At 44.0% G+C, this 24,964-nt stretch overlaps 3 protein-coding genes across 8 annotated transcripts; 1 reads left to right on the top strand and 2 right to left on the bottom strand.

Annotated features, from left to right (window-relative positions):
* Positions 1-521: 521 nt before the first annotated feature.
* TCTN2 (tectonic family member 2) lies at positions 522-15,540 on the bottom strand. 4 transcript variants are annotated; one of them, XM_044440504.1, is made up of 19 exons: positions 15,524-15,540; positions 10,829-10,963; positions 9,480-9,584; positions 9,199-9,272; positions 8,023-8,227; positions 7,567-7,667; positions 6,842-7,038; positions 6,239-6,362; positions 5,994-6,126; positions 5,156-5,218; positions 4,944-5,048; positions 4,372-4,449; positions 3,406-3,486; positions 2,781-2,892; positions 2,172-2,275; positions 1,620-1,776; positions 1,285-1,410; positions 968-1,056; positions 522-782 (listed from the first exon to the last, which is right to left on the bottom strand). In XM_044440504.1, the coding sequence occupies exons 3-19, from the start codon at positions 9,559-9,561 to the stop codon at positions 688-690; spliced, it is 1,926 nt and encodes a 641-aa protein (XP_044296439.1). In that variant the 5' UTR covers positions 9,562-9,584; positions 10,829-10,963; positions 15,524-15,540; the 3' UTR covers positions 522-687. The 4 variants fall into 4 exon arrangements, with proteins under 4 accessions (XP_044296439.1, XP_044296438.1, XP_044296437.1 ...); XM_044440503.1 differs by lacking the exon at positions 15,524-15,540 and adding an exon at positions 11,145-11,178; XM_044440502.1 differs by lacking the exons at positions 10,829-10,963; positions 15,524-15,540 and adding an exon at positions 10,295-10,427.
* Positions 12,436-13,997, top strand: LOC123028565. Its single transcript, XM_044440508.1, has 2 exons — positions 12,436-12,696; positions 13,570-13,997. The coding sequence occupies exons 1-2, from the start codon at positions 12,466-12,468 to the stop codon at positions 13,966-13,968; spliced, it is 630 nt and encodes a 209-aa protein (XP_044296443.1). The 5' UTR covers positions 12,436-12,465; the 3' UTR covers positions 13,969-13,997.
* GTF2H3 (general transcription factor IIH subunit 3) lies at positions 14,926-24,897 on the bottom strand. 3 transcript variants are annotated; one of them, XM_044440506.1, is made up of 13 exons: positions 24,844-24,897; positions 23,306-23,385; positions 23,049-23,155; positions 22,058-22,212; positions 21,598-21,657; positions 21,048-21,077; positions 20,013-20,041; positions 19,840-19,914; positions 19,155-19,208; positions 18,473-18,541; positions 17,248-17,383; positions 17,109-17,145; positions 14,926-16,410 (listed from the first exon to the last, which is right to left on the bottom strand). In XM_044440506.1, the coding sequence occupies exons 1-13, from the start codon at positions 24,851-24,853 to the stop codon at positions 16,341-16,343; spliced, it is 912 nt and encodes a 303-aa protein (XP_044296441.1). In that variant the 5' UTR covers positions 24,854-24,897; the 3' UTR covers positions 14,926-16,340. The 3 variants fall into 3 exon arrangements, with proteins under 3 accessions (XP_044296441.1, XP_044296440.1, XP_044296442.1); XM_044440505.1 differs by having other exon boundaries at positions 21,598-21,660; XM_044440507.1 differs by having other exon boundaries at positions 21,598-21,660; positions 24,866-24,884.
* Between the last annotated feature and the right edge of the window lie 67 nt (positions 24,898-24,964).

A 24,964-nucleotide genomic window follows, 5' to 3' on the forward strand; every position in this document is an offset into this window, starting at 1 on the left:
CCGCTTGCTTCGGCTACCATGGAGCTCGTCCGGAGACCGGAAGTACAGATAAGGACGCGCACGCGCTGGTGGGAGACTTCCTCCTCCAACTCTATGGCATCTCAATGGCGGGGATAAGCACGAAAGGCCGGACAGGGCCAACGAAGCTGGCGCAGGCGTCTTTCTCTTCCAAGCGGGGGCTGATTGGAAGCCTCTTATTGGTTCCAAGTGCCCCGCTCGAATTAATGTAGGAATTTGATTTAAAGAGGATCGACAAGTTTGGGTAGAAGAAAATTAATCTGGAATGAGATTCATATTACAAACAAAATCTCAGGTCATACTGAGTTTTGATTTTTTTCTTCCTTTTGTGCAATGCTTTTTCGATTAAACCTGAAGGCAGGGGCAGTCTTATTAATCTATATAAGTTAGGTCACTCTGGAAGTTTTTTTGGTTGAAGAGAACAAGGTTGAAAGTGCTATAAATAACAAGGGTTTCTTTAAACTTGAATTATCTGGCTTATTTTCACAGAATTACAATGCTGCTATGATTTTGTAAATACATTATATTTATTTTACTGTTTGACCTTAGAAAAATATACATTAAAAACAAATATGTTTCCATAATTTTTCTTGAAAAGTCCTTATTAAAAGTATTAAAAAGCTTTATCAAAATGGCTGCCTTTGCTGTTGGTAAACTGAAGAGTCATACTTAGTCATTTCTCCAAGGAACACTCAGCACTACTCCAATTAGGATGAAAAATACCAGCACCAAACCTTTAGCAAGAGAGTGGGAGTACGGCTCTCCTGAAAATTTAAAATAAAAAATTAATAGCAGGACACTATGTTGCTTGCATTTTAACTGTATTCATAATTTCAGAAGGAATCACTTTAAAAATTTGAATAGATTTGGTTTATAAATTTTCAGAAAAATTAATTATATTTTTAAAAATTATTCTCCAGGTCTTCACAACAGGTTCCCAGTGTCTTACCTGTGTAGTAGCGCGTCAAGGGATAAAAAAGCTCGGGCCAGCAAACATCATTTCTCCTGCAGTCATATTCTGTGTAGTTAATCTGAAATCTGCAGAACAATTCAAAACAGAAACTTAAGACATGTTCTCTCTGTAGTGTAAATGAGAGAGAAAAGGGCCAATATTAACAGAAAACAGAACCCAGAATGCATACAAGGTCCAATCAATCCACATCACAAATCTACCACCTTTTCCTAGGAAGCCCTATTACTAGGCGATTGATACTAGTGCTGACATGTTTACTAGAGCTGAAGTTACACTACAGGCAAGAGAGTTACCTTGTCATTGGAACAGGAGGTTGAACCGGTATTTTAATAAATTGTACCGCAACAGAGATAGGCAGAGTGCTGGTTTTATCTTCACAGATAATTGGACACTGAACTTGCCAGGTTACCATTGAAAAGCTGCATGTGAGGGGAAAATCAATATTATGAACAGGTATTCAGGGATCAACAAGCCCAAGTAGAAACACTGAAGGTATTAGACTGTGCATTGTTATGGTACTTGTGTGCTTTGTAATATTTTTACATAATCAGTTCTCACCTGTATCAGCTCTTAGGTAAAAAGGCGACATCAACATTTGCGGTGGCTACAGAGATAGGATGTTACAAACCTGAGCTGTACACCAAGTATCTCCTGCTGCGGAATCCCTTCGACAGCGCCCACATCAGCAGTGATTATCTGAATATTCAAGTGTGCGGGAATATCGGGGCAGGTGCCTTTTAAATTCTCAAAACTTTCATTTGTATTGGGACCAAGTGTATCTAAACCTGTTAATGGGAACAAAACATTGTTCAAAGAAACTTATGAATCTGTTACTGAATAATTTATTCTTTTTCAAAGTTACATGGGAAAGAGTTTGTGGGGGGGTTGGTTTTTGGGTTTTTAAAGACAAGGTTGCTTAGGCTAGTGCTAGCCACGTTTACTAGGGAATAAATCAAACCGAGCACAGTGGGCACACTTTGAGTAACATACATTGTTTTCCACGCTTTTCAGAAAATTATTCCTTAAAACACCAAGGGTCAGCTGCAGACTTCAAGTTTAATATGAAGGAAGTATACGTATTCCTTGTGCCGTTCTATATGTCAGAGAGTAACTCAGAAAAAATGTTGTGGCTGTCCGGAGTCAAGCGATTAGACTGCTAGTACAGGACGCTGCTACTCACGGATGATCTCCACCCAGTCATCGAGGACACTGGCATTGGAGTTGCCTCTCTTCCCAACATGGCTAACTTCCACCAAGGAATTTAGTCTTTTAGCAACATTCTCTCTGCAAACAAATTTTATTTATTATATTCGGATCCCACCTTGTTTCCTCTTGCAAAAACCCAAGACAGTTCACAGGATGACCCTCTTCTCCCTTTCATCGTAACAACCTATGAGGTGGGTTAAAATGCCACTCGAGTGACTAGCCTGAAGTCAGCCAATATACTTCATGGCTGAGCGACAACTAAACCCAGATATTCCAAGTTCCAGTCCTACACTTTAACCGCTATACCACATTGGCCCTCGTAGCATTTCTTAGCATTTCATTTCAAGGACGTGCATATTATGACTGAACTCACAACTTTTTCTTTTTGGTCAGTCAAAATATTACATATTTTCCTATTTGAAAAGACAGACTTCAGCATTTGAGAAACCAGTGTATTTCAATGAATGACTTGACTTCCTTTCGATCAAAAATATGAGGATTTTAACACTAGGATTAGGGTCATGCCGTCAATTCAGCCACATTACCAAGTAAGACAAGCAGGCAGGGAGAACACGCTGCTCACCTCAGCTGACTGCAGCTGTCCTTCAGATCGACCTCTTCAATGCATCCAGAGACTGAATTCAATCCAAACAAAAGTGGCGTGAGCCCGGCCGACGCACATGAGCCCTTACCATCTGTGTAAGAGAATTCAGAAATCCTCAATATCTCTTTAAGGTTCTTGCTTGACGTTTTATACAATATTCTTTTTAACAACAATCCTCAAGTATACATTAAAAACATTGTTTCTCATAGTAGGATTCGGCTCATCTTAAACATCCAATCTACGCTATGTTTTAATGCCATTTAAGGTGACGTGGTTGAATTATCTTAGCAGACGCTCTACTGGAAAGCTAAGGCAATGTCCCTGAACTAGGAAAGATTTTTAATGCTAGTATTTTCAATATTTCTCTTCTGGAGCCGTTCAAAGGAAGCATTTAGACATCAGAAGATGATGCAGAAAAGCAATTGAAAGCTTTCAGTGGGTAGGATGCTTCATTATTATATTTCGGAATATGACTAATTGATCATGTTATTACCACCTAACCAACTGCTACCAAAAGTTAAAATTAGCATTAAAGTAATAAGCCTGATTTTAAAATGGTTATTTATATTGAAATCCCAAAACAATGAATATAAAAATGTAGTACCAGGCTTCCAAAGATTTAAAGTGGTAACCAAATCAGAAGAATTCAGATTTGCTGCTCGAATTGGTTTGCCAACTTGATAACCTACATAGGGAAAAAGGGGATTTTGTGAGGTTTCATAGACGCCCATCAGTGCTGACGATACTGCCAAAAATGGTCTCGGTCTTGCTGACGCTGGCCTCCAAACCCCGAGGCCCCTGCCCTACTGTGAGCACAAATGCCATGCAAGTCCCCTGCCTTCCTCTCCCGCCCAGCCTTCAGCCGCAGGAGCTGGCAGGCACCGTCCAGGCAATCGCCCAGGGCTGCGCCCCTCAACCTCCACCGGAAGACTGAGCGTGGGCTGGCCGCTGCCATGCCACAGCACCCGAGCGCCCCACAGCAGAAGGCCAGGCCGGCACGCCCCTCACGCCCACTCCCGTTTCCTGCTCTGGGGCAGAACGGCGAGATGCCCCAGCCAGCACGCTCCTTGCCTCACTGCCCTGCTGGCGAGCGGGGCGGGCGGCAGGCACCCTGGGCTGCGGGCTCCAGCACCAGCCAGCATGTCAGCATGCTCCCCACTTCAACCCCCTGCAGCAAAGGGCACTGGGTGAGGCGGGAGGTGGCTTCCTAGGCCACGGGTCACTGCAGAAGGTCCAAGCATAAGCCAGACCAGAAGGGGTGGAGCAGGAGCCTGGCAAACACGCATCTGGGCTGGACTACCAAGGCCAGTCAAATCTGTCACCCGCTGCAAAGCCCGCAGCACAAATGTATGCGCAAGAATGCTTCAGTGCTTTGGATTCCACAAAAAACTAAGAAAATTGACATACTGATGTGCACATGTAGCATGATGCTGTACGATGAGGGGTAACGGGTCCTGACAGGACCAAACCAAAACATCCAAAGACAAAACAAATACAGAAAACTGAGTATCACTGACTGCTGACCATAGGTATAAAAACATGTGTCTTCTAAGCCAAGGAGGCAGTTCACCTGGATTCCCAGATAATTCTTCTGTGCTGCTAGCATTTACACTCACAAAGCTGACGGTGAACTTCTGCATCAGTACCTCTAAAGAAAAAAAAAAGAAAAAACATGATCTGGTTAAAACTTTCATCCAGTACCATCACACAGGAGAAAGTCCTACAATTGTGCCCTTACTTAAGTTTTGACAACCAGAAACTTTGCAGAAATGCTGCATGTTTCAGGTTGCTTTTATAAAGGTAATTTCAAAACTGAGAGAACCTTGTGATTTTTAGATGCCACCCAGATATTACTTTTTTTGGATGAGCAGCACAACTGATGTCTATTTTCCAACCATCATGAAGTGCTCATAGCTAACCTACAAGATATGGTGTAAACAGCATGGAGTCAATAATGTTCAACTGCTCTTAGCAGCCAATTTTGGCTTTTGTCTATGGCAGACACATGGCAAAAGCCCAAACAATCTGTTTCCATTTACAATCTCACAATTCTTTAATAAAATTATGGCACAAATTCAACATGCTGGGGGCAGGATGGGAAAGGCGCTCTGATTAAACCATGCAAAGGGTATTTGATGGTACCTTCTGAACATATCACTCCAGTAAGGACTTTGACTTTAATTTCTATTATTCTCTTGCCTTCCCATATGATTGTATAATCTTCTGCAAACGTCGTATCTCTGCATTCTGCAAACAAAGAAAAATTGAAACAGAACTCTCAGTATCACTGCTAGAGCTTGCACTCAGATTAATTTTGCTTTATATGTGTACATTTACACTCAATACATATTTACCTGTACCAGCACAGCTACCTACATTCAATTTTATCTGCTTAGTCACTTGTGGCTTGACGGCATCTGGAAACAAAAAGAATTGTTAAGTGTAGTTGGTCTAAAAACATACATCCCATCTATAAAGAAAGGGCAGGAGATACTCTTCTCATCTCAGCAAGGCAGATTCAAGTGCAGTATTCCTTTTTCTGCACGGATGTTTTTAAATAGCAATTTGCATGAAACAAGGTATTGCGATGGATCTGTAGCTTAGATTGCCAGTTCCCTGCACCAGCAACCCATCAGCATTGGCAGCTGGGTGTGTGCATTAATTCCAGTCACTTCTTCCCTTCAAAACCTGGCACCATAAATGCTGATGGGCCATAGTTTCCAGGTAATAAGTAACCATAGTGATGCTAAGCGGACCTGGGTTAGTGCCTGGATGGGAGTCCCGGTGGGAACCAGGAATCCAGCACCTTGTGTTCCTTAATGGGAGAAGGATGAGATATTGAACAGGATCTGTTGCCGGATGGGAGTTTGGATGCTCTTCCTGCAGCCACGTCCCACCTGGTGCTCTCCTGCGATTCCCACCACTCCTTACCATTGACCATGTTAGGGCTAATGGGAATGGAAGTTTAAGACTGTTGGGGGAAGGCTGTCTCAGCGTGATTTGCAGTTGCAGCTGTGCTTCATCAACTCCTGCATCATTTGTCTTCAGGAGTATAACGAAGAGTGCAACAGGACAATTTAAGCGGGGAGCAATACCGCAGCGAGACGTTCACAGCTACCAAAAACTGTGAAGCCTAAGATCAACCAAAGGACTGATACAACAGCAAACGACCTATTCTCTGAAACAACATACCGCCAGTACCGCTGTTTATTGCTCTATCAAGCATCGAGCTCCCAGCCTCCTTACAAGTAGCGAGACATTTAGCTTCAACATTGCGAAGGAATGCGATGGGGGCATTTCTCGCACATTGCCCAGCTAGGAATTGCTACATCATGTAGAAAGAGAGAGCGGAATATCAGCTTTATTTTTGCACAATTTCTCCTTCCTTCCCCTATCAGCTCTAAATTCATACCAAAAAAGATCATTCATGCTGTTACCTGAGGAATGGTAAAATACTCATTTTGCATGTTCAGAATCGGATCTCCTTGCTTGTAACCACTAAAAAGTTTTCCTGGGATGGTTTGGAATGGAATCTTAAATGAAGAGACTTCACGTGAGGATCTGCAAAGCCATTTTTAAGAGCAGGTTGTATCTCCTGAGAGGCATATGCTAAACCATTATGCTCTTCCTCCACTCCCAAACATGCTCACCCGGAACCCAGGAATCAACCAAAAAATTGAGGCTAAGCACACAGATTTCATGACTATATCGCAGTCACGTGAGGGCATCTAGTAGACCAATATGCAGGACAAGCACATTTAGCCCAGTCTCTCCTCCACAGAGTCTGCACCATAAAGCCTGAAGAGACCCCCCGCCGGGAAGCTGGAAGATGGCAACTAAAAGTATGGCAGAGGCTGTTTATTGCCCAGCTCATACAGAAATGTCGTTTATTGCACACATGGTGGAATTATGTGAAATGAAATCAAGGAAAGCAGAGTTTTAATTAGCTTTTTCAAAAGTAGAAATATCCTGGAAAGAGGTTACACACATGCATGCACACACCTATCACACCCAAAGACGAGAGGAGCTTCCATACTTACAATGCCCCTTGATAGAAATAACCCAGGAAAGGTGTATTGTCAAGTGAGGACTGCACGCATAAGAAGGGAAACCAGTCAGGGGCACTGCTTCCTGGGTGGGCGGAGCACATTTGGTCAAAAGGTGGGTTGACGTCCCCACCAAACACACCTCTAAAACACGACCCGCTGAACAGCTGCTTCATCTCTGAGGAGCATTCCTTGAAAGACAGACATGCAAAAGAATTAGACAAGCTAGCAAGGCTGAATAACATCAAGGGCAAAAGGCAGAGGTGAAAGGGACTGCGGCTCAGTGGCATGCGAGCAAAAAGCCCCAGGTTTATCGCCTGGCATCGCTGGGTAAGAGGACGAGGTAACAAATGATAGGAAAGGCCTCTAGCTGAGACCCCAGAGAGACCCCTCACTGTCAAGCATCATAGACACTACGAGCAAATGTTCTGGCAAGATATCAAGCAACTTGCTATGTTAACTTATCTTGATATCCGATTCTTCGGCAAGGGTCGCCCTTTGGAGGTGGCTCCATTTTCTTGCCAATCCAGAGGGCCCCCTGCCCTTTCATGTGTTTCCCTCTTTACCAAATTATTCTACTAACAGCAGTCCCATAGAAACGAGCCTTTGTCGGTTTATCATCTCAAAGTTCTGAATATGAAGAGCAATGCACAGTCCTCCTGCAAATCCTTTGTGGGATTTCCTTAAACTTTTTTTTAAACCAAACAAAATATTGGTACCAGATCACAGCAGCAACGGATATCACAGGCTCCTGCAGTAAGATTGCAGGGGCAAGAGCCCAAAGGCTGAAACACTTGATTAGGAATCACTGTCGCATTATCTGTTAAAAAGAAGAAAAGAAAGAAGAACTTAAGGAACTGAACCTTAAGGAGTTCCTTTCTCCCTCACTTCTTGACTGGCATGGCGGGGGACCTGTAATGATACATGGGTGGGGGAGAAAATATACTACAATCTACTTTGTGAAGTTTACAGACTTGAAAAGCAACTCTGTGTCCTTTAAATAAATACAGGTAAATTTGCTTTTCATCCACAAGCACAATGTATCCGTTTTGAAGTGGCAGGGCTGCTGGACCAAAACATTCAAGCCTCACAGTGGGTGGACCGACACACACATGCACACACGCTTCTGCAGATCCCAGCCGTTGTGCTGCGTGCAAAGACAAGCTCTGAACTACCTTCTGTTTTTCCTGTCATGTTTCCCAAGGACGTATTGGCATATATTTTAGCTTGGATCAACAGACGGGCCACGACCTTCAACCCGTGACAAGCTGAGACTTGCAAAGCTTCCAGCACGCAAGGTTCCTCTGAGCAGCAGCTGGTGAGGTTCTCAGTGCACAGGTGCGGAGTCTTGTTCAAGTGCACAGTCACTCTGGAAATATTCTGAAACACATAATTTGACTGCTGGTAATAAAGGTGCTACGTGTTACAGAAATTTTAAGGCAAATTGCTGTAAAGCAACCTTGAACACTGGCCAGACCCTGTCCAGAAAATCAGAGGGAATAAAATGGCAATGTGCCTTAGTTAGTTGTGCTTAACACTGCAGCCTTTGTTTAAAAAAAAAAGCACCCAATTATATCATCAATGCATGTACATAATGCTGCAGTCCTCCGGCAGCCATGGAAAGGTGCACTTGGTATTCCACATGTAATTGTTGGCAATAAACATATACCTAATTTAGACAAAAAGACAACTCTTTTTGGTGCCCGAAAATTCTGGAACGCAATTTGCCCCAGCACCCTGAGAACCACGGGCACTGGGTTCCTGACGATCTTGTTGCCTCTGAGCCCTCTGGATTGGCTGGGCCTTTGGCTACTGCCCTCCTACCTTGAATTTTCCTGTCTGGGGCTTCTTCTTTTTTTTTGGAGGGAGGATTAAACTCCCTCCTCTCCCCTGTCCATACATCCTTTTTTACAAAAGCGGTCACCTTAGCGAACAAGCTCCTTTTAAAACACACACAGAAAAGGAGAAACTTTACAGCATATATAAGTTAGTATATGCAAAACTGTGCATCATTTTTGTCTAGGAAGCCAAAGGCCAGAATCTTTCTGGTACGTCCCAATGCTTCTGATGAGGGACAGTAACTATATGGGTCCCATGTCAATAAGCTACAAGCAAATTCCACAGTTCAGAAATGAATAAAATTAAGCTTAAAGTAAGATGGGGTAGCCAATTGGTGGTTCTCCAGATTTTATTGGACTGCAGCCCCCATCATCCCTCACTATTGGCTCTTCTGGCTAGGGCTGATGGGAACTGCAGTTCAGCATCTGAGAAGGCATTTATGGCACAGCCCTTTTTTACGATATTTAACTGCCACTGAAATTATGGAATCTTCTTTTTTCTTTTTAACTAACCACTTGATATGTGACATTCAAACTCCAGTCACCAGTTCTGTTTCTTCCACTACAGTCTTCAGAGGGCAGCAATCCTAGAAGAGAGCAAAGATCAAAATATGTATTCTAGCAAACGCATTCTTTTGTATCTCTTTTTTGGCTTTGCCCCCACCAGAGTTGGAAGAAGGATGGAAGCAAGTCTTCCAAACAGGGAAGTGCATATACTCTCCAGTGAGCTTTTGTGCAGAAAGTAGCTCACAATCCTGAATGCAAATTGAAAAATGGTTCAAAAGAAACCTTACCTGTTTCATTGTCTACTACAGCAAGAGAGAAGACATCTGCCAAGCTGCCAGCCAAAGAAGCCGTGACTGTGGTCCCAGACATTAATATAAAGGGAGGCTGGAAATCTGAAAAATAGGTCATATGCACAATAAACGATGTGTCTTCCCCTTCTTACAATTCCACTTCAGACCATTCCAAGAATAAAGCAAGTTGCTAAATGTTTTTATTTATAAAATCCAAGCATCCATTTAACTTAAAAAAATATATAGAAGTATAGCAGTGTTTCATAGCGCTGCTTTTTGAGATTTTGTTCTATGAAGTATTGTAACTTCAAGCTACAAACTGGAAGCCAGAGAACTGCATGTTTAATTCCATGCATCTCACAATGTTTAACTTCTAGAGCGAGTGAGTTACACTGTGAAAAGGAAGAAGTTGTCAAAAGTTCACAGAAGACTTTGGGCACATGTCTTCTTTAATAGGACCTGAGTAGACATTGCTAAGGATTCTTTTATGTAGCAGAGAGAAATTATGAACAGTTACGGTATGCTTTGCTTTTTCTTCTCTCTGCCACAGAGATGGCACAAAAGAGAAGATCTACACCTGTTGGATTCCTGGCTGTCACACAGCTGTTAATGCTGAACACTTTAAAGCCGCTTTCTCCAACCTGGTGCTGCCTGGATGGGTTGGCTGCAACTCCCATTACCCTCAGTTTGGATTGGGAATTATAGGAGTCCTCGCCCAACCCGTCTGGGAGGTACCAGCTCGGGGAAAGGTCGAGTAAAAAGCACAGAAGCCCACCAAGCAGGTTGCCCTTTTCCTGCCCAACGCCACCCACCGGACTTCCCGTCCTGGGCCCGAGCCCCGAAGCCCAACAGCAGCCCCCAAAGGAGCCACCAGGCAAGCATAGCGAGGCGGAGTCACTGCTAAGGCGGGCCGCTGCGCGCAGAGGAGCAAGCCTCAGAGGCGACCGCCGCCATTTTGCCCGTGGCCTCCCGCGGTTGCTATGGGACCGGCCAGGCAGAGCCATTCCTCCCAATCACGCGCTCTAACATCAGGGGAAAAGGCCCGCGTGCAGCCTCCAAACCCCAGCCCGAGGGTCTGGACATTTTATAAGAGCGGCTGCAGGGAGAACGCTTAGGTACGCCGAACGGCGAGAAGCGCAAGCATTGCTTTCACGGTTGATCTCCCCCTCCCAGCGGCATGAATGGTATATCCCAGCCGCGGTTCGATCTTCCGCTCTCCTACAGTTCCCATCATCCCTTGCGGCAGACGTTCCTAGATTTCTTTGAAGAGTTGTGCCGAACCTCGTCGGTTCGACCCGTGGAATAGGAAGAAATGCTCAGGAATTCCGGCTGCTTTCCTCACAGACCTGTGTAAATGCATTACTAGCTGGATCTGCTTTTCTTTGCATACAAGTCTTCTAAGCTGGCAGGAGAATGCTGGAAATCGCATGTCTTTTTTTCTGTCTAAACTTTCATAGCAAGAGGCATTGCCCTCGTTTCTCCTGTGTGGAAGAGGAGAGAAATGCTATTTAGCACTTTTCTAAGTCCTTTTTTTTTTTAAGTTGAACGCTGTTTTGGAACAAGAATATGCCAGATATTTCGAACGAATTTCCCTGCAGAGTTGCTAGGAGACAAAACCATGGAGATCCCCCTTACATTCCACAGTTTTATACCAAGATGTACCTGCTCAGCCGTGACAGTCTTGTTACCCATTCCAAGTTCACGACCTGCACCGTGCTACCCTTAAAACAAATGTGAATGTTTAATCCGGATGCCAGCTCCAATTCAAAACTCCTATAGCGCCACCTTGTGACACCAAGGAAATTATATTTACAACTCTACATAGTACAAACGTAGGGAAAACACCTTTTTCCTGAGGTGTTGCTCGCTCAGAATGTCCTCAATTTCTCATTTTTCAAGACGACATTGCTGAGGAACGCTCTTTGGAAAATCCTAACATGCTCCTTATGGGGCGGCCCTTGAAAAGTGTCTAAAACTATCGCACTGCAGACAGACTATCCAGGGCTGCTTACGGGCAAAGCAGGACTCCCTTGTTACGACTTGCAAGGACGGAGTAATTCAGTGTGTTGGTAATGACCTATAATGCCATATATGACTTGGGCCTAGGCTATTTTCACGTGTATGAGCCTGCCCCAGTCTTAGGATCCTTGGGAAAGGCCCTTCTTTGGAAAGCACCGACTCTCTACTGTCCTACCAGCACCCACGGGTTCTTCAAGCGGACTACCAGCATATCAGCTGAAGGGGGTTTTACTGGGTTCCTTTTATCATTGCATGCCTTATGGTCTCTTCACTGGTTTCTGTTATGTTTTAAAGAAAGTATCTGTTGTTCGCCTGCTTGAGTACCACATTCAGCGGAAAAACAGGATATGAAAGCGTGGGTCCTATTAAGGAGTGCTGTGCCACCTTACAGTTTTATCACAGCGGAAACATCTGTGGACAAAAGCATCTGCTGCAATTCATCTTAGACATTATGAGGAAGTTTCACACAACAGAGCAGGTTGCCTTCTGAGCAAGCAGGCATAGGGTTGCTGTGTAAATCTGTTCAACTTTACGGTGTCCCAGAAATGTTTTAGGTATTCCCTGCAGCAGGCTAATGCCCTTAGGACTGAATTTTCTACTGGTAACCCATTCTATTTCATTTGTTGCTGCTTCTTTTAAAAAGCATATTATTTAAGCTCAGCTGATCAAAGCTGGCACCTGAAGGTGTTTTCTATGGATGATATACTCAAAGTGATGGGGCAAAAGCTGCAGGGGGTGAGAGGAGAATCTGGAAATAATCAGAGCTTTGTTCAGAAAGATTCAGGGTCACTGGGCTGACCTTCATCAAAGACTGGATAAATGTTTAGCTCACTGTGTCAGTTCATGCCCAGAGGGGATACATCCAATTGGCTCCAACTAGTCAAGCAGGATATTCACTCCCTCCCTCGTCCCCTCCACCTATCCAAAAGTTCCCCTTCGGTCATCTGCTAAGAGACTGCATTGAATGGATGGGTCTCTCTGGGAGAAGACAGACAGATACTCGCCCCTTATGATCCTGGTGACATCGCTCAGCTGGGAAAACGGCACAGAAATGACTGTCAGTGCAGATCCAAAGATCTGCCTGTCATTCTTGTATCAGAATGACCCTTTCTATTCCCTCTGCCTTTCAGACCTGCTGACAGCACCCCAGCGAGTGAAGAATAAATTTCTCAAAGAGCAGAAGAACCTCACTGTGGTAAGGCGGCCTATTTAATTATCTCCTGGCTCGAGTTCAGAACAACTGCAAGATGTGGCGATAGTCATGAGTTTCGATGGCTGCAAAAGCTTAGGCCGATTCTCAGGGCAGGATGAGGGTAGGGCTATCGGAGGCGCCTAGTCAAGGAAGGTGGGAGCTGCAACAGAATATCGCAGCATGTAATGGTCCTGTTCTGAAAGAGGCTAGCACTCCGGAGACTCTCTTCCATTCTCATCCCCACAATTTTCCATTCCACTCTGCAAAACGCAGTGTTCTGTGGCCACTGAAGGGGAGGGGGTGCTTTAACTTCTGCCAATGTCGGCATTTTCTCAAGCCAGCTGATGCCTCCTCCTCCTCGTGTGCAGACTGTACTGTTCCGAGTACATGAGAACCAGCACTTGGAGAGAAAAATTGCCATTAGTGAATACAGCTGCTATACGCAGTCTCTGGGTAAGACACAGCACCGAGTGCCAGTCGCTGGGAAGTAGTGTTAAAAGTGTACAGAAGCCTTCATGTCCTGCTTGATATGAGACATTCAGTTGGCCACTGCGGGAAACAGAATGGTGGAATCCCATTTCCTCACCACAGATCATGTGAACCGATGCAACAGAAGAGGGTCCTATTACCCCAAAGAGGAAATCGCAGCTATGAATCTACAGCCTGAATATGCATTCGCCCCCCCCTCCTGACTTTTTCCTTTTGTGTTATGCTCTTTTAGATTGCTAGCCTGTAAATAGTGGCCGTCTTAAAACTAACTTTTTAAGCTGCCTTGGGAACCCTTTTTGGCTAAAGGTGAGCCTAAAATGCACTAAATGGGTACTCTTAGTTGACTGCCTTCCTTCTCTTAATCTTTTCCTCTGCTCCTACCCTCAGACCATAAAAAGACTAGAATGTCAGAAACTGAGCAGACTGAGACAACTGAACGAAGAGAACAAGCAGTTTCGTTTGCTTATGATCAAGAAATTAGCCCCCAGGGTTACCGTCAGCAGAGAGACGGCAGAGAGACGCATTGGCACAGAACGGCTTTGTAATGTCCCATTTTCTTCTCTGCCTTCAAGAGCAACTAGCTGGAAGAGCCTAGATCCCAAGTTTTCTGCCAGACCGAATGCCCGGATCTTTTCAGCCGAAGGCTGTGAGCTCCCAGCAACTCACCCTCCCAAGTTTTGCAAAGTAAGCTTAGAGCCTAAGGAAAATTGGGGCTTTGAAATGTGGCATCCGAGGCAAGTTAACAGTGTAATCGAAAGGAAAAGAGCCTCCAATGGAAGTACCTAAAATTATCGGCAGTGTCTATGAATCCCATGTATCACTATGTACTTAAAATTAAAGCTTAAAATTAAAGCAAAAATAAAAACTATTTCCCAAAGATCCTATTCTTGTAATTTACCATCTGAAAAAAATGTCAGATCTTTCAGCTAGCGTCTGCAGCCCTCCCTAACCTGGTGCTCTCCGAATCCGCTGGACTATAACCACCAGCATCTTTCAGCTGGCGCACATTATCAGCTGGATTTCAAGCTGGGGAAGGCAGCATAATAGAGGCCCACAATGCTCTTCTACATGAGGCTGTTAATCAATTGAATCTACTTTCAGTTTGGTCAAAGAACCAAAGCCCAAACAGCTATGCAAGCAGCATTTCCTTTCCTGTGTTCCCACTACTTTGCCCCTAGGTGGCACTGTGGTACACTGGAACCAGTGTAAATACACAAGTGGAAATGTTGCTTTATTTCAAATAGACAATTAAAGCTTGCACAATAAATACCTCTTGTAGAGAATCCCTTAGACCAAAATCCCCAAATTCAAGTATCTAGATTTACTAATTTTCTGAAGCATCATTCAGGGGGTACATAATTAAAAGCACCAACAATAACAAGAGTATAATATTTACCTCTACCTCTGATATCCAGGCCATGAGCACTGTTGTTCAGGTAACAAAAGCAGCACCATCCACCAACCACGGCTTAGGACATACGAAGGCACTCCTGAACTCCAACTTAAGAGCCTTACGAAAGCCCTTCACTGGGGTTCACGCTAGGTCAGACCCACTACTGCACCAGGATGAGGGGATTTGCGTGAGGAAACCGGATCAGAAAACCACACATCCCTTTAAGTCATCGAGAAATATGCCTTGATTGGTCACTGGCCTAGGTGGGACCTGCCCATGTCGAAAGTGACTCGGTAAATCCTAGCTACTGAAAAGCTTTTGGGTTTTCTTGTTTTACACATCCAAGTCTGTTTTCTTATGAACAATTTATTAAGGAAAAGTTACAAAACAGTGTTAAAACAGAACAGCCGTTAACTGGCAAACAGTAAGAGAGTTGGTGTAACACAGAGATGATCCATAAATTATACAGTTTCTAGGAAGAAAGGACTCTTCCTGGACTGCCAAATGGAACGCAAGTCTTTAGATTTGGGCTCAGGAACCAAAGAGCACTGCAGGAAAAAAAGTATCAGTGTTTTGGCTGCTTTTCAAGCCATGGCAATGTTCAAAGAAATAAAACCACATGACAAATGCTTGCTCTTGAACGGAGAGAAAATGAGAACAAGATGGTTACAGACTCAACAGCCTCGATCAATCTGCTCTTTCCTTGCAGTTGATCCAATGTGGGAAAAGATAAACCAGAGAACATCCTTCCCCAACCTGGTACCTGTTAGCTGCTTTGGACTACTATTCCTATCATCCCCAATCAGCATGCATGCTGGCTGTGGAAGGTGGGAGCTGAAAGCAAAAACATCCAGAAGAAAACAGGTGGGAGACGGCTGCCACACAGTTTTAAATTTGCTAGTACGTGTGGAAGGCCAAACTTTCCCTAGTTTTCAGAAGAGAACCAACCTGTTCCAAGGAGCATCTGCCTTTATCAGAATCTTCTTTCTGGTACAGAACAGATCTTTCATTGTATCCAGAAAAGGAAGCACGTGACCGATTTTCACTCCTGAAATTATCAAGCAGTTGTTTGGAAGCAGTGGGATGTTGGGAAACATTCCGCAGGAAAAAGACTGGATGGTTTGATGGTAATTGTCACAAGATTTGGCTGAGCAGGGCATGGGTGCAGAAGAATCGAAAATGCACCTGAACTAGATGCAGGTAACGCTGCTAAAAGGGAAACGTTGGAAACACGCAAGACTCCTTGCTAACCGTCTTGGAGAGCCTAGCTCAGAGCAGCCCAGCATGCAATGCTGCTGCAGTCGTTCAACTGGAAGTTCTCTCTCTTAAGAACGGCTCTGCAGGACCAGCCCCTGAGCCCTGAAATTTCAGTTGCTGGGGAACAGGTGGGAATTAGATGCCGAAATACGGCTTTTGAAGGAGAATCGGAGTTTAAATTAGCTTGCTCTGTTAGACATTGGTCCAAGGATATTCTAGTACAGGAGGCCCTTGGGTTGGGTCGCTTCCGTCTTCTTATCTCCACCAGCTGCAGGCAATCACAGATTCAGTATGACGACTTCACCACACACAGGGTAAACGAGAGCACTGCCATTTGCCAGCAAGAGACTAGATTTGTGCCCAAAGCTTCATGAGCTGCTTAGCTCTGTCTGTCCATTTTAACACGGGTCTCTCTGTTCTGGCATCTCACAAGTATCACGGGTAGTTTTACGGCCACTACCCGAGCCGTGGAATTGCACACAGAAGGCAACAGACATTCCCAATGCCATTAGATGGCCAACTTAAGCTTCTTTTTCTTAGCTTTCATGACAGCAGGCAGAGAAATCTTAAATGCAGTCCTGGAATAAGAGAAGAGAGTAAGTCAGGAATCTTGCCTGGGTTGAACTATGTATATTCCATGTACTCCAGAAAAAAACCTCTGCTTATAAGAAATTCCAAAATATTCATTCCAAATCAATGGTGCTAATCCAGCTAAACTTCACATAGCTGCATTGTTACATATATATTTTTTCTGCTTGGAAGATTGGTTTCTAGCATTGCAGTGCTACAGATGTTCTCCAGAGGGCAACAGGACTTGCCCCTAGGTAAGCCTGCACAGAATCACTGCCTTAAGACGGAATCCTATCTGTGTTTAGACCAAGATCCCTGCAAAGCTCAGCATAGTTGGCTGGGGCCGTGCTGGACGTTTTAGAACTTTTTGTGCTGACCCATGCGTGGAATCATGCCCTCAGCAATTAGGATTTTTGGTAACGAATCGGCTCAGGAAGGCCAATGACAAAAAGTGAGATGAGGGCAGGAGGGTGGGTTAGGTGGCCAGCAGTGTCAAGTGGACGAGAAAGGACAGGATGTTGAAATCATCGCCACGGGATATGGAATGCTCAGCCGGGCCTGTTTGTCCAATCCCTGTCAAGCTGTCTCTAAAGCCCGACCTCTGTAAGAGCAGAGGCTAGACACTTGCTTTATGTTTAAAAACAGACAGCAGAAAAGATATAATCATGCCTGCAACAGCCTCAAAAGTTCTCTCAGGGACACTTACTCACAAGTGGTGCAAATTGGACTGAAGTTGCAGAATACTGGAAAACAGAACAGGAAAAGATACGTTCAGACAAGACCGGCTGCTTTAAGATCGCAGAAGGCAAGCAACATCCCAAGAGTGACTATGAGATAAAGCTCACTTGACAGACACACGGAGCAGACATAACCGATTTCAATGAGGTTTCTGTGGCAGAAGCAGGCGGCTCGGTAGTCAACGTGGACAGGGGGAGGGAGGAGCAGCTGAGATCTTTGCTCCTGGTCCGGCAAATAAACCCACTGCAAGGATAAAAGGTTTCAGAACTTAGGAGAAAATTGCTAGTCTAGAGTCTTCTAGGGTGGAGGGAGATCAGAATGCATTAGTAGAAGGATCTACAATCGATTGGGAAGGGTTTCTGTGTCCTGACTGTTTTAAGGGTTTTTCCCTTAAGTTAGGTTGAAGTCCCTAATCTATAGTAAATTGGATGTGGATTTGCACTTGTGTATACAGGTACTCCAGGATATGGTTTCTAGGATACAGTTGGCCATTGTGTTCACCCCAAGAGACACCGCTTTGCATCTGACTCCACTTCCTAAGATACTGCTTCCTATTTTATTTATCTGAAGTGTTTATACTCTGCCCTTCCTCAAAAAGAGCACAAACCAGCTTCTTTTATTAAAACAACTGCCAGTAAAACAATAAAATCCTAGGAATACAATAGAAATATCCAAAAGAAGAGCAATAGTCTAACCTTAAAACATCAAAAACAAGTTCAAAATCAAACGCTTTCTGTCAGTGAAATGTCCCTTCGCTTACGTCTAAAAGTATTTTCAGTGGGAACTAACTGGTTCTTCTGGGAAGGAATCCCCAAACAGGGGGCTGCCACTAAGAATGCCCCCACTTGCATCCTCACCTCACTTACAGGAGACACATGGGTACTTCATCCCTGACCAGTCAAATTCAAAAAAGCCCTTAAGAAAAACCCACAAACCAAAGGGTTGTTTGCTCCAGGATGAGACCAAGAACAAAAGCTAACAAGGTCTGCCTGACTCAGTTCTCTGCTTCCAAGCCTCAGGAAGTTGACAGATGGGGCCATCCCCTGTCGCCTGTCCCCAGCACCTGTTAATCTGAGGTACGTGCTCTCTAATCCCAACTCTCACTAGCTAAAACAACACAAAATAAGGTTCTCCATCCACTGCCCTGTAGATCACCAAGTCAAACATCCATCCAATGATGTAGGAGGTTTTGGACATCCCGATAGTCAAGAGGGGAAAAGGTACTTTCCAGAATACCACATAAGCATATAACTTCCACCGCAGTAATTCTTTTATGAGAAAAATTTATGGAGCAGTTTTAGAGCACAAGAGGTTGATGTAAGATGAACTCACCAGCAAGTACTGCAGAAGAGATGGCATATGGGGTACTTTCAAGTAGACACCACCAGTAATATCACAAGCCTGGAAAAGATGGCATGACCTGTGTTGAAACAGCAGTGCCTGTCCGACAAGACCAAGACTGAAAGGGTAACTCAGTGCAGATCGCATGCCAAGCATGCAGATGGCGCCAGATGGCGACATCGCAAGTTAGGGTGGGGAAGCTCCCTGCCTGAAGCCCTGGGGAGCAGCAGCTATCATTTGGGGTAGACCAGATGTAAAACAACATCTGGTGCAGGGGCCTCACCCAGGCCTCCGAGGTTGCCCAGGTGGTCATGCCAATCTCCCGCCGCCACCCAACCACTGCTTTTAGAGGTTGCTTTCCCACAGGACACGTCCAAGACAAGGTCGGTCACCAGCCGTGGAAATGGAGCAACACTCACAGCATTGGCTGTTTGTCCAAGCAGCCTCCCAGACTCCACCCTTCCCACTGGCAGTTCTCTTGCCGTGACTCCATTTTACTCATTTTTGTATTCCTTCCTGTTATTGCCAATGCAGTAATTTTTAAAATACACTGTTAACAGCAGTGTTTCAGTATTTTATGTGAAAAGTCAGAGTTTTTTTTTAAGGTGTATATATATGCATGCATACATGCATGGACATGCAATCATCCATCATTAGAAAGCATACTTCATACCTGCTGCAAGAGCCCTGAATCAGAGTCCAAAACACAGGCATCAATCAAGATATTCTGTCCAAAAGAAAGAAGGAAGGAAGGAGAGGGAGAAAAAAATATTAACACAAAGAATCCATGTTTGGAGCAAGCAGGCTGGACAGCATTTCAGAAGCCCCACTTGCACACATTGGCAGCAAATTATGGGTTTGTTAAGTCACAAAGTCACAATTTGTACATGCAATCCCCCATCGGGCCCAGTGGAGGTTGCTACAATACATCTGAACCCAGACACTGCAGATTAAGTGTGGATCAAGCAACCTATTTAAGAACACATTGTAGGTGAACTGTGGCTTGTTTAACCTACACTGTTAAACAAGTGTAGGTTAACAACCGTAGGTGAACTGTGGCTTCTATAACCTACACTGCTAAGGTTCAGACATCACATAGTAACCTAAGCCTATCATTGACTAGACGCTGCATATGCAAAATGTGGATCACAGTGTCACCCCCTTCCCTGGAAGAGGATGAGAAAAAAGGCAAGAGCAAGAAAGATACGTATTTACACACGCATGCTGGCTTTTCTGCCATCTCCTCCTGCTACACCACTTGGTACTGACACAGAGGAAGTCAGTTAAAAACCGAACAGCAAACCGACACAAAACACATGCATCTGACTATCTGTGTTATAGTAAGTGCACATCATCACCTGCTTTTGAGCAGCAAAGATTACATTCATAAAGTTCATGTACTGCAATGCACTGTCTTCAGCAGCTTTTATGACCTGGGAAAGAAAACAGCACATCTTGATTTCTAGAGGCTACCTACTCCGTAGAATTAATGGGGCCTAAATTTTTGTCAAGGAAGTCGGACAAGTCTTACCAAAATCCTGGACTTAATTTCTTGGCCGGCTACATATTGAGTGGAAGGGGAAGGAAAAGAAAAGAAAATTATGATTGCTTTGAAATCAATTTAAATACTATCTTCTACGATTTTTCCATTCACAAGGGCTCTGTGCTAACCTCATAGATTGTTTTACTGAACTATACCTAAATGTTATATCCCAATTTAACCCCAGCTCAGTCGTAGCACACAAGGTTAGCATGCAGAAAGTTCCAGATTAACCCTCTAGAATTGCCAGATAAAAAAGCCAGGACCAAAGGAGGGTGAAGACTCTTCTGCACTTAAAAGCTTGCAGAGCCACTACCTGAGGACACAATACTGATCCAAGTAGACTAAGATTCTGACAAAGTATAACCGCAGCCTCCCATATTCCCAAATCATGATTAAGAACTGCACACAAAACACAATCTAAAAGCTCAGATTTTGAAGATGAATTAGAACAGTCTTCTCCACCTTGGCACCCTTCAGATGAGCTAGACAGCAGCTCCCAGCAGTGGCCACGTTCTCTGGAAATGAGCTGTACTCCAACACATCTGGAAAGTGCCAGATTTGAGACAGCTGCATTAGAAACCATAGTAGGCATTAACCATGGTGAAGTGTTACATCTACACCCAGTAAATCATAGGTTGAGTAGCTTCCTAAGTGTCACTGGGTTTTCTTTTTCCTTGTCCTGCAGGTCCAGGGCTTAGCTGTGTAGGGTATAGTACGGTTATGGTGCCTCTTTGGGGATTTTAACAGGGATGAAGGAAACATATCTTGTTTTCCCCTAAATGTAATCAAGCATTGTGCTTGCCCTGGGTCAAAGCATGACCAGTACCTGCGATGAAAATAACAAATGTACATATTAAGAAATAATTCCAGCAACAATAAAGACGATATTCAGAGTAATAATACTGGAAAAACAGTGAGTCCATCCACGCTTAAAAGCCACAATTTGCAACAAATCTTTTAAAGAAATGTTTTATTTAGTTAATGGAAATAGAAACATTGTTGAAAAAATACTGAACACTTTACCTGTTCCTGCTTTAATCATCCTGTGAATATCTGAGACATGCAACATTCAGAAATGCATTAAAAAACAAGTGTGGTTTGTATAATGACCCCCAGGCATTATAGCAGGATCACCTGGTCTGGATGTGATAGGAGACAGCTAATTATGGGTGAATTGGGTTCCCCCCCCCCCCCCCAACTGGACAGATAACTTTTCTATTTTCCTTAACTTGTTGGTTTAAACCTTAATCCTCCCTCTTTCCACTGATAATCCAAATCCAAGTCCGATTGCATTTTATTGAATTTCTCCCTCATGTCTGTCCTCTTCCCTCCCTTTGCTGCCTTCTCCACTGTCAAAATTTATATTATATGTTCTACAAGAACAAAGATTCCCCTCTTTTTTGCTCATGAAACTGTAAAATGTAACAATACAATGTTAACCACAGTATAACTATCATTATATTTTTCCTGGTGATGACTCTAGATGTAATTGCAGAACATATCTGCACACTTTGATTTTAAAATGATAGAACATTTTTAAAAATCTGGGAAACTTTGGTTTCAAAAAGGATACAGCAAAGTGCTTTAGCAAGAGATCCTGCCAGTAATGTTTCAGTCTGTTGCCCTTTTATTTCTGCTGCAATCAAAACCAAAAGGAAATCAGAATTGCATTTGCTGTTTCGCTTGTTCCACAGTATACTACAACCATTTGCTATGGACCACTATGAAACAAGAGCTAACAGGTATGTATTGTTCTCCTCCTCAAAGCTTTTTAAAGCACCTGTCCAGAAAAGACTTTCAAAAATACTGTTATGCTACATATCTCTAAACTGAGCTTTAATGGAAGAGGTTCCAGCTTCCACATACAAAGATGGGCTCCTCGAACAGGCCAAGCCCAAGCCAGGTGTTATTTAATAATACAGATTCCTCCAAGCCAGTCCCTGCTAGATGCATTGGACTGCTATTATCCCAAGCAAGCATGGCCAACCCAGAGGTTCTGCAACACAGTGAAAGGAACTGAAAGCTAATCTTACTGTTGGTCATGAGATCCTTCAACTCCTCTGCAATAGTTTCATTGATGGTCGTTAATAACTCATACTTTCCATCTTTGCTTCCCAAAATGTTAGATTCTCCAGATTCTCCAAAAACATCAACTGGTGCCCAGTGCTTTCCAGGGTACAGGAAACGACTGAGAAGACGACACGCAGAAGATTAAGTTTAGTATTCATTCAAGAACTCCATCATCACAGTTAATATGAAACACCAGGCAACACATTAGACATGTGACCTGTATATCAGGGCAAAGAGACAGAAGTAATGTTGTGCGGTTTTTTTTTCTAGCTTACATTTCAGCATATAAAATCCTCCATCATATTTCTGTTTGCTAAAGCATTTTTCTCCTGGTCCTCAGCCATAAAGCCTCCTAGACCAGTTTATATATAGTCAGTACAAAAAAATCAGCCTATGACTGGAAGTCAGCTTTGCAATCTAATAAATGTGACAAGAGCGGAAGAAGGGATGGGGAAGAACAAGATAAAAGCAAACTCAGACACCAATTCTTAAATAGCAGCTCTTATGATGGCCAGCTGGAAAGGAAACAGTTTAGGGAAAGGTGGAACCTGATGAAGCTGATCTTTTAACAGAGATGACAGAGTGACCTTGTTTCCCATCTTTCTCTACGCCAAAGTGGAACCGAATGGCTGCTATTTATCTCACTTATCCTCATTAGGCCAGGCCAACTGCGTGCTGTCGTACTCACAAACTCACCCAGGGCAAACACCCACAAGCCTCTAAGTGAGCACCAAAATGCACAAATTGCCTTGTTGGGCGGGACTAAAGCTTCGTCTCTCCCAGCACGTTATTTCCAAGAAGTGTCCAGGTATCCCACAGAAGTACAAAAGCACAGCAAGATTAAGACAACCACACCGCTGCTCTTCATCTCCAGAATCTTGGGCTGCAGTTGCACCCACCTCATAGCCACCCCCAACCACACTCTCCAAGGTACCTGACAAAAAGTTACAATACCTTTCCCGTATATGGCTGGCTATCACAGCAAGTTTGTTGTTGCGGTTCATAAATAAGTGTGAGTTTCCCAAAACCATGGTAGCATCGAGGCATTTTGATAATGAAAGCTAGGAAGAGTGGGAGAGGAAATTATTAAAAACTAGAAACATCCAAAAAAGGAAATTAAATCTGTGAGGATCAAGGAACTCAAGCTACATTTAAAAATGCATGGAACAGAAAACAAATAAACCTGAAAGATTACAAGAGGCGCATCTTACCTCTGATCCTGCTAACGTCTGCTTTCCCCACCAAATGGGATTAGTATCAACTACAATGACTAAGAGATTCAGCTCATCATCTAGAGAAAAGAAAAAAAAAACCTTAGCGATGTGAAAACACTAGCTGATTTTGGGTTTTTTGTTTTTAAAGAATCAATTTTTAGAGGCTCTATTCCTTTGATTTTTATTTTTTATTTTTTTGCTTTGCTTTCTATAATCATCCACATTCAGAAGAATCTAATCTGCAGAAACAGACATGAAAGGGCTACTGGGACAGTTCCCAGTGCTTTCTTGCTGTGATTCTGCTCTGCTCTTTTCAAAAGATGTGAGTACACCATAAACTTAACACATTGCGTAATATTCCAATTAGTATAAATCCTATTAGCATGCAAAGAAACATAGAACAGTGTGCGCTTAGTTCTGATTAATAAAGCATCCTTTAAAAAGAAGGAATGTTACTATCTGATAATCCCTCCCTCCCTACATCCATTTGATTCTGTTTAAGGAAAAGCACAGTGCCTTCATAAAGAGAAAACGCAAAAATGGCAATGGAAACTTAAAAGATTAACAACATTATAACAAAAACATTCACAAGACACATCAAGTATTTCCCTTGGGTCAGCACTTTTTATTAAAAACAAGATACCGGAGAATAATTATAAACAGTGAGGCCAAAACACGAAATACAGAAAGTATAGTCTATAACATGTCACCTCTTAGCACACTCAGAAACATTTTCACAACTTCAGAAGGGCCCCAGAGAACAAAACCAACATCCCAGCAAGTCTAGCATCCAAACAATGGCAAATCATAAAGGCAAATGCTTTTCCTTAGGCTGCTACCATCCTCCGAAGTGGAGTTTAGTGGCAACTGCCCCTGCCTCTATCACAGCTAAGGTGGCTAGTAGCTGCTAGCAGATGCTCCCACTCGTGTCCTCCAGTCCATTTTATGCGCTCTTGAAGTCATTTAAGAGAGCATAACCAGATCCTGCAGCAATAAGCACCACAGACGTTGCATTAATTAAACCTCTCACTTGCTCTTCCCTATTTTATTCTATCAGTCGTATTCTTTCTTGGGAGAGGTCAGGGGGCGCACTCTACACAGGCTCAGAAACAGTCGTGCCAAAAAAAAAAAAAAAAAAAAAAAAAACAAGGGTTTGACGTGTTTGTGCAACTTTCCCCAAACCATCAACCATCAAACGCAGCGGGAATATACGCAGGGCGCCAGCATCCGAATTCAGCGGGGCGCTACAAGCCAGAGCGGAGCAGGGCTTGGGCGAGGGCCTGAGGTCCGGGTTCCAGTCCCCGCTCCGTGGGTGCTTTGGGTCGGTCACCGACCCTCAGCCTCCCAGGCTCGTTACGAAGACAAAAGGAAGAAGAGGAAGACGGTGTGAGCGGCCGCGGATCCCTTGCGGGAAAGAGGCGGGACAGAAATACAGTATCAACCAGGACGGCAATGCAAACCCCGCCGCTCCCTCTGCTCGGGCAGGAAGCCCCGGCGGGGAGAGGGAGGAGAGATCGGCTCGCCCCCAGACTCACCCCCGCTCATAGCGGCCCGTACCAGGCAGAAGCCACCCCTTCCGTCGCGCCGAAAGGACGTCACAGGCGCACTCCGTTCCGGCGCTCCCTTTTTCTCATTCCCGCCCTCCCTGCCGGAAGC

Source organism: Varanus komodoensis, unplaced genomic scaffold (genome assembly GCF_004798865.1).
Source record: "Varanus komodoensis strain SLA01 unplaced genomic scaffold, ASM479886v1 scaffold38, whole genome shotgun sequence".
Taxonomy (NCBI): domain Eukaryota; kingdom Metazoa; phylum Chordata; class Lepidosauria; order Squamata; family Varanidae; genus Varanus; species Varanus komodoensis.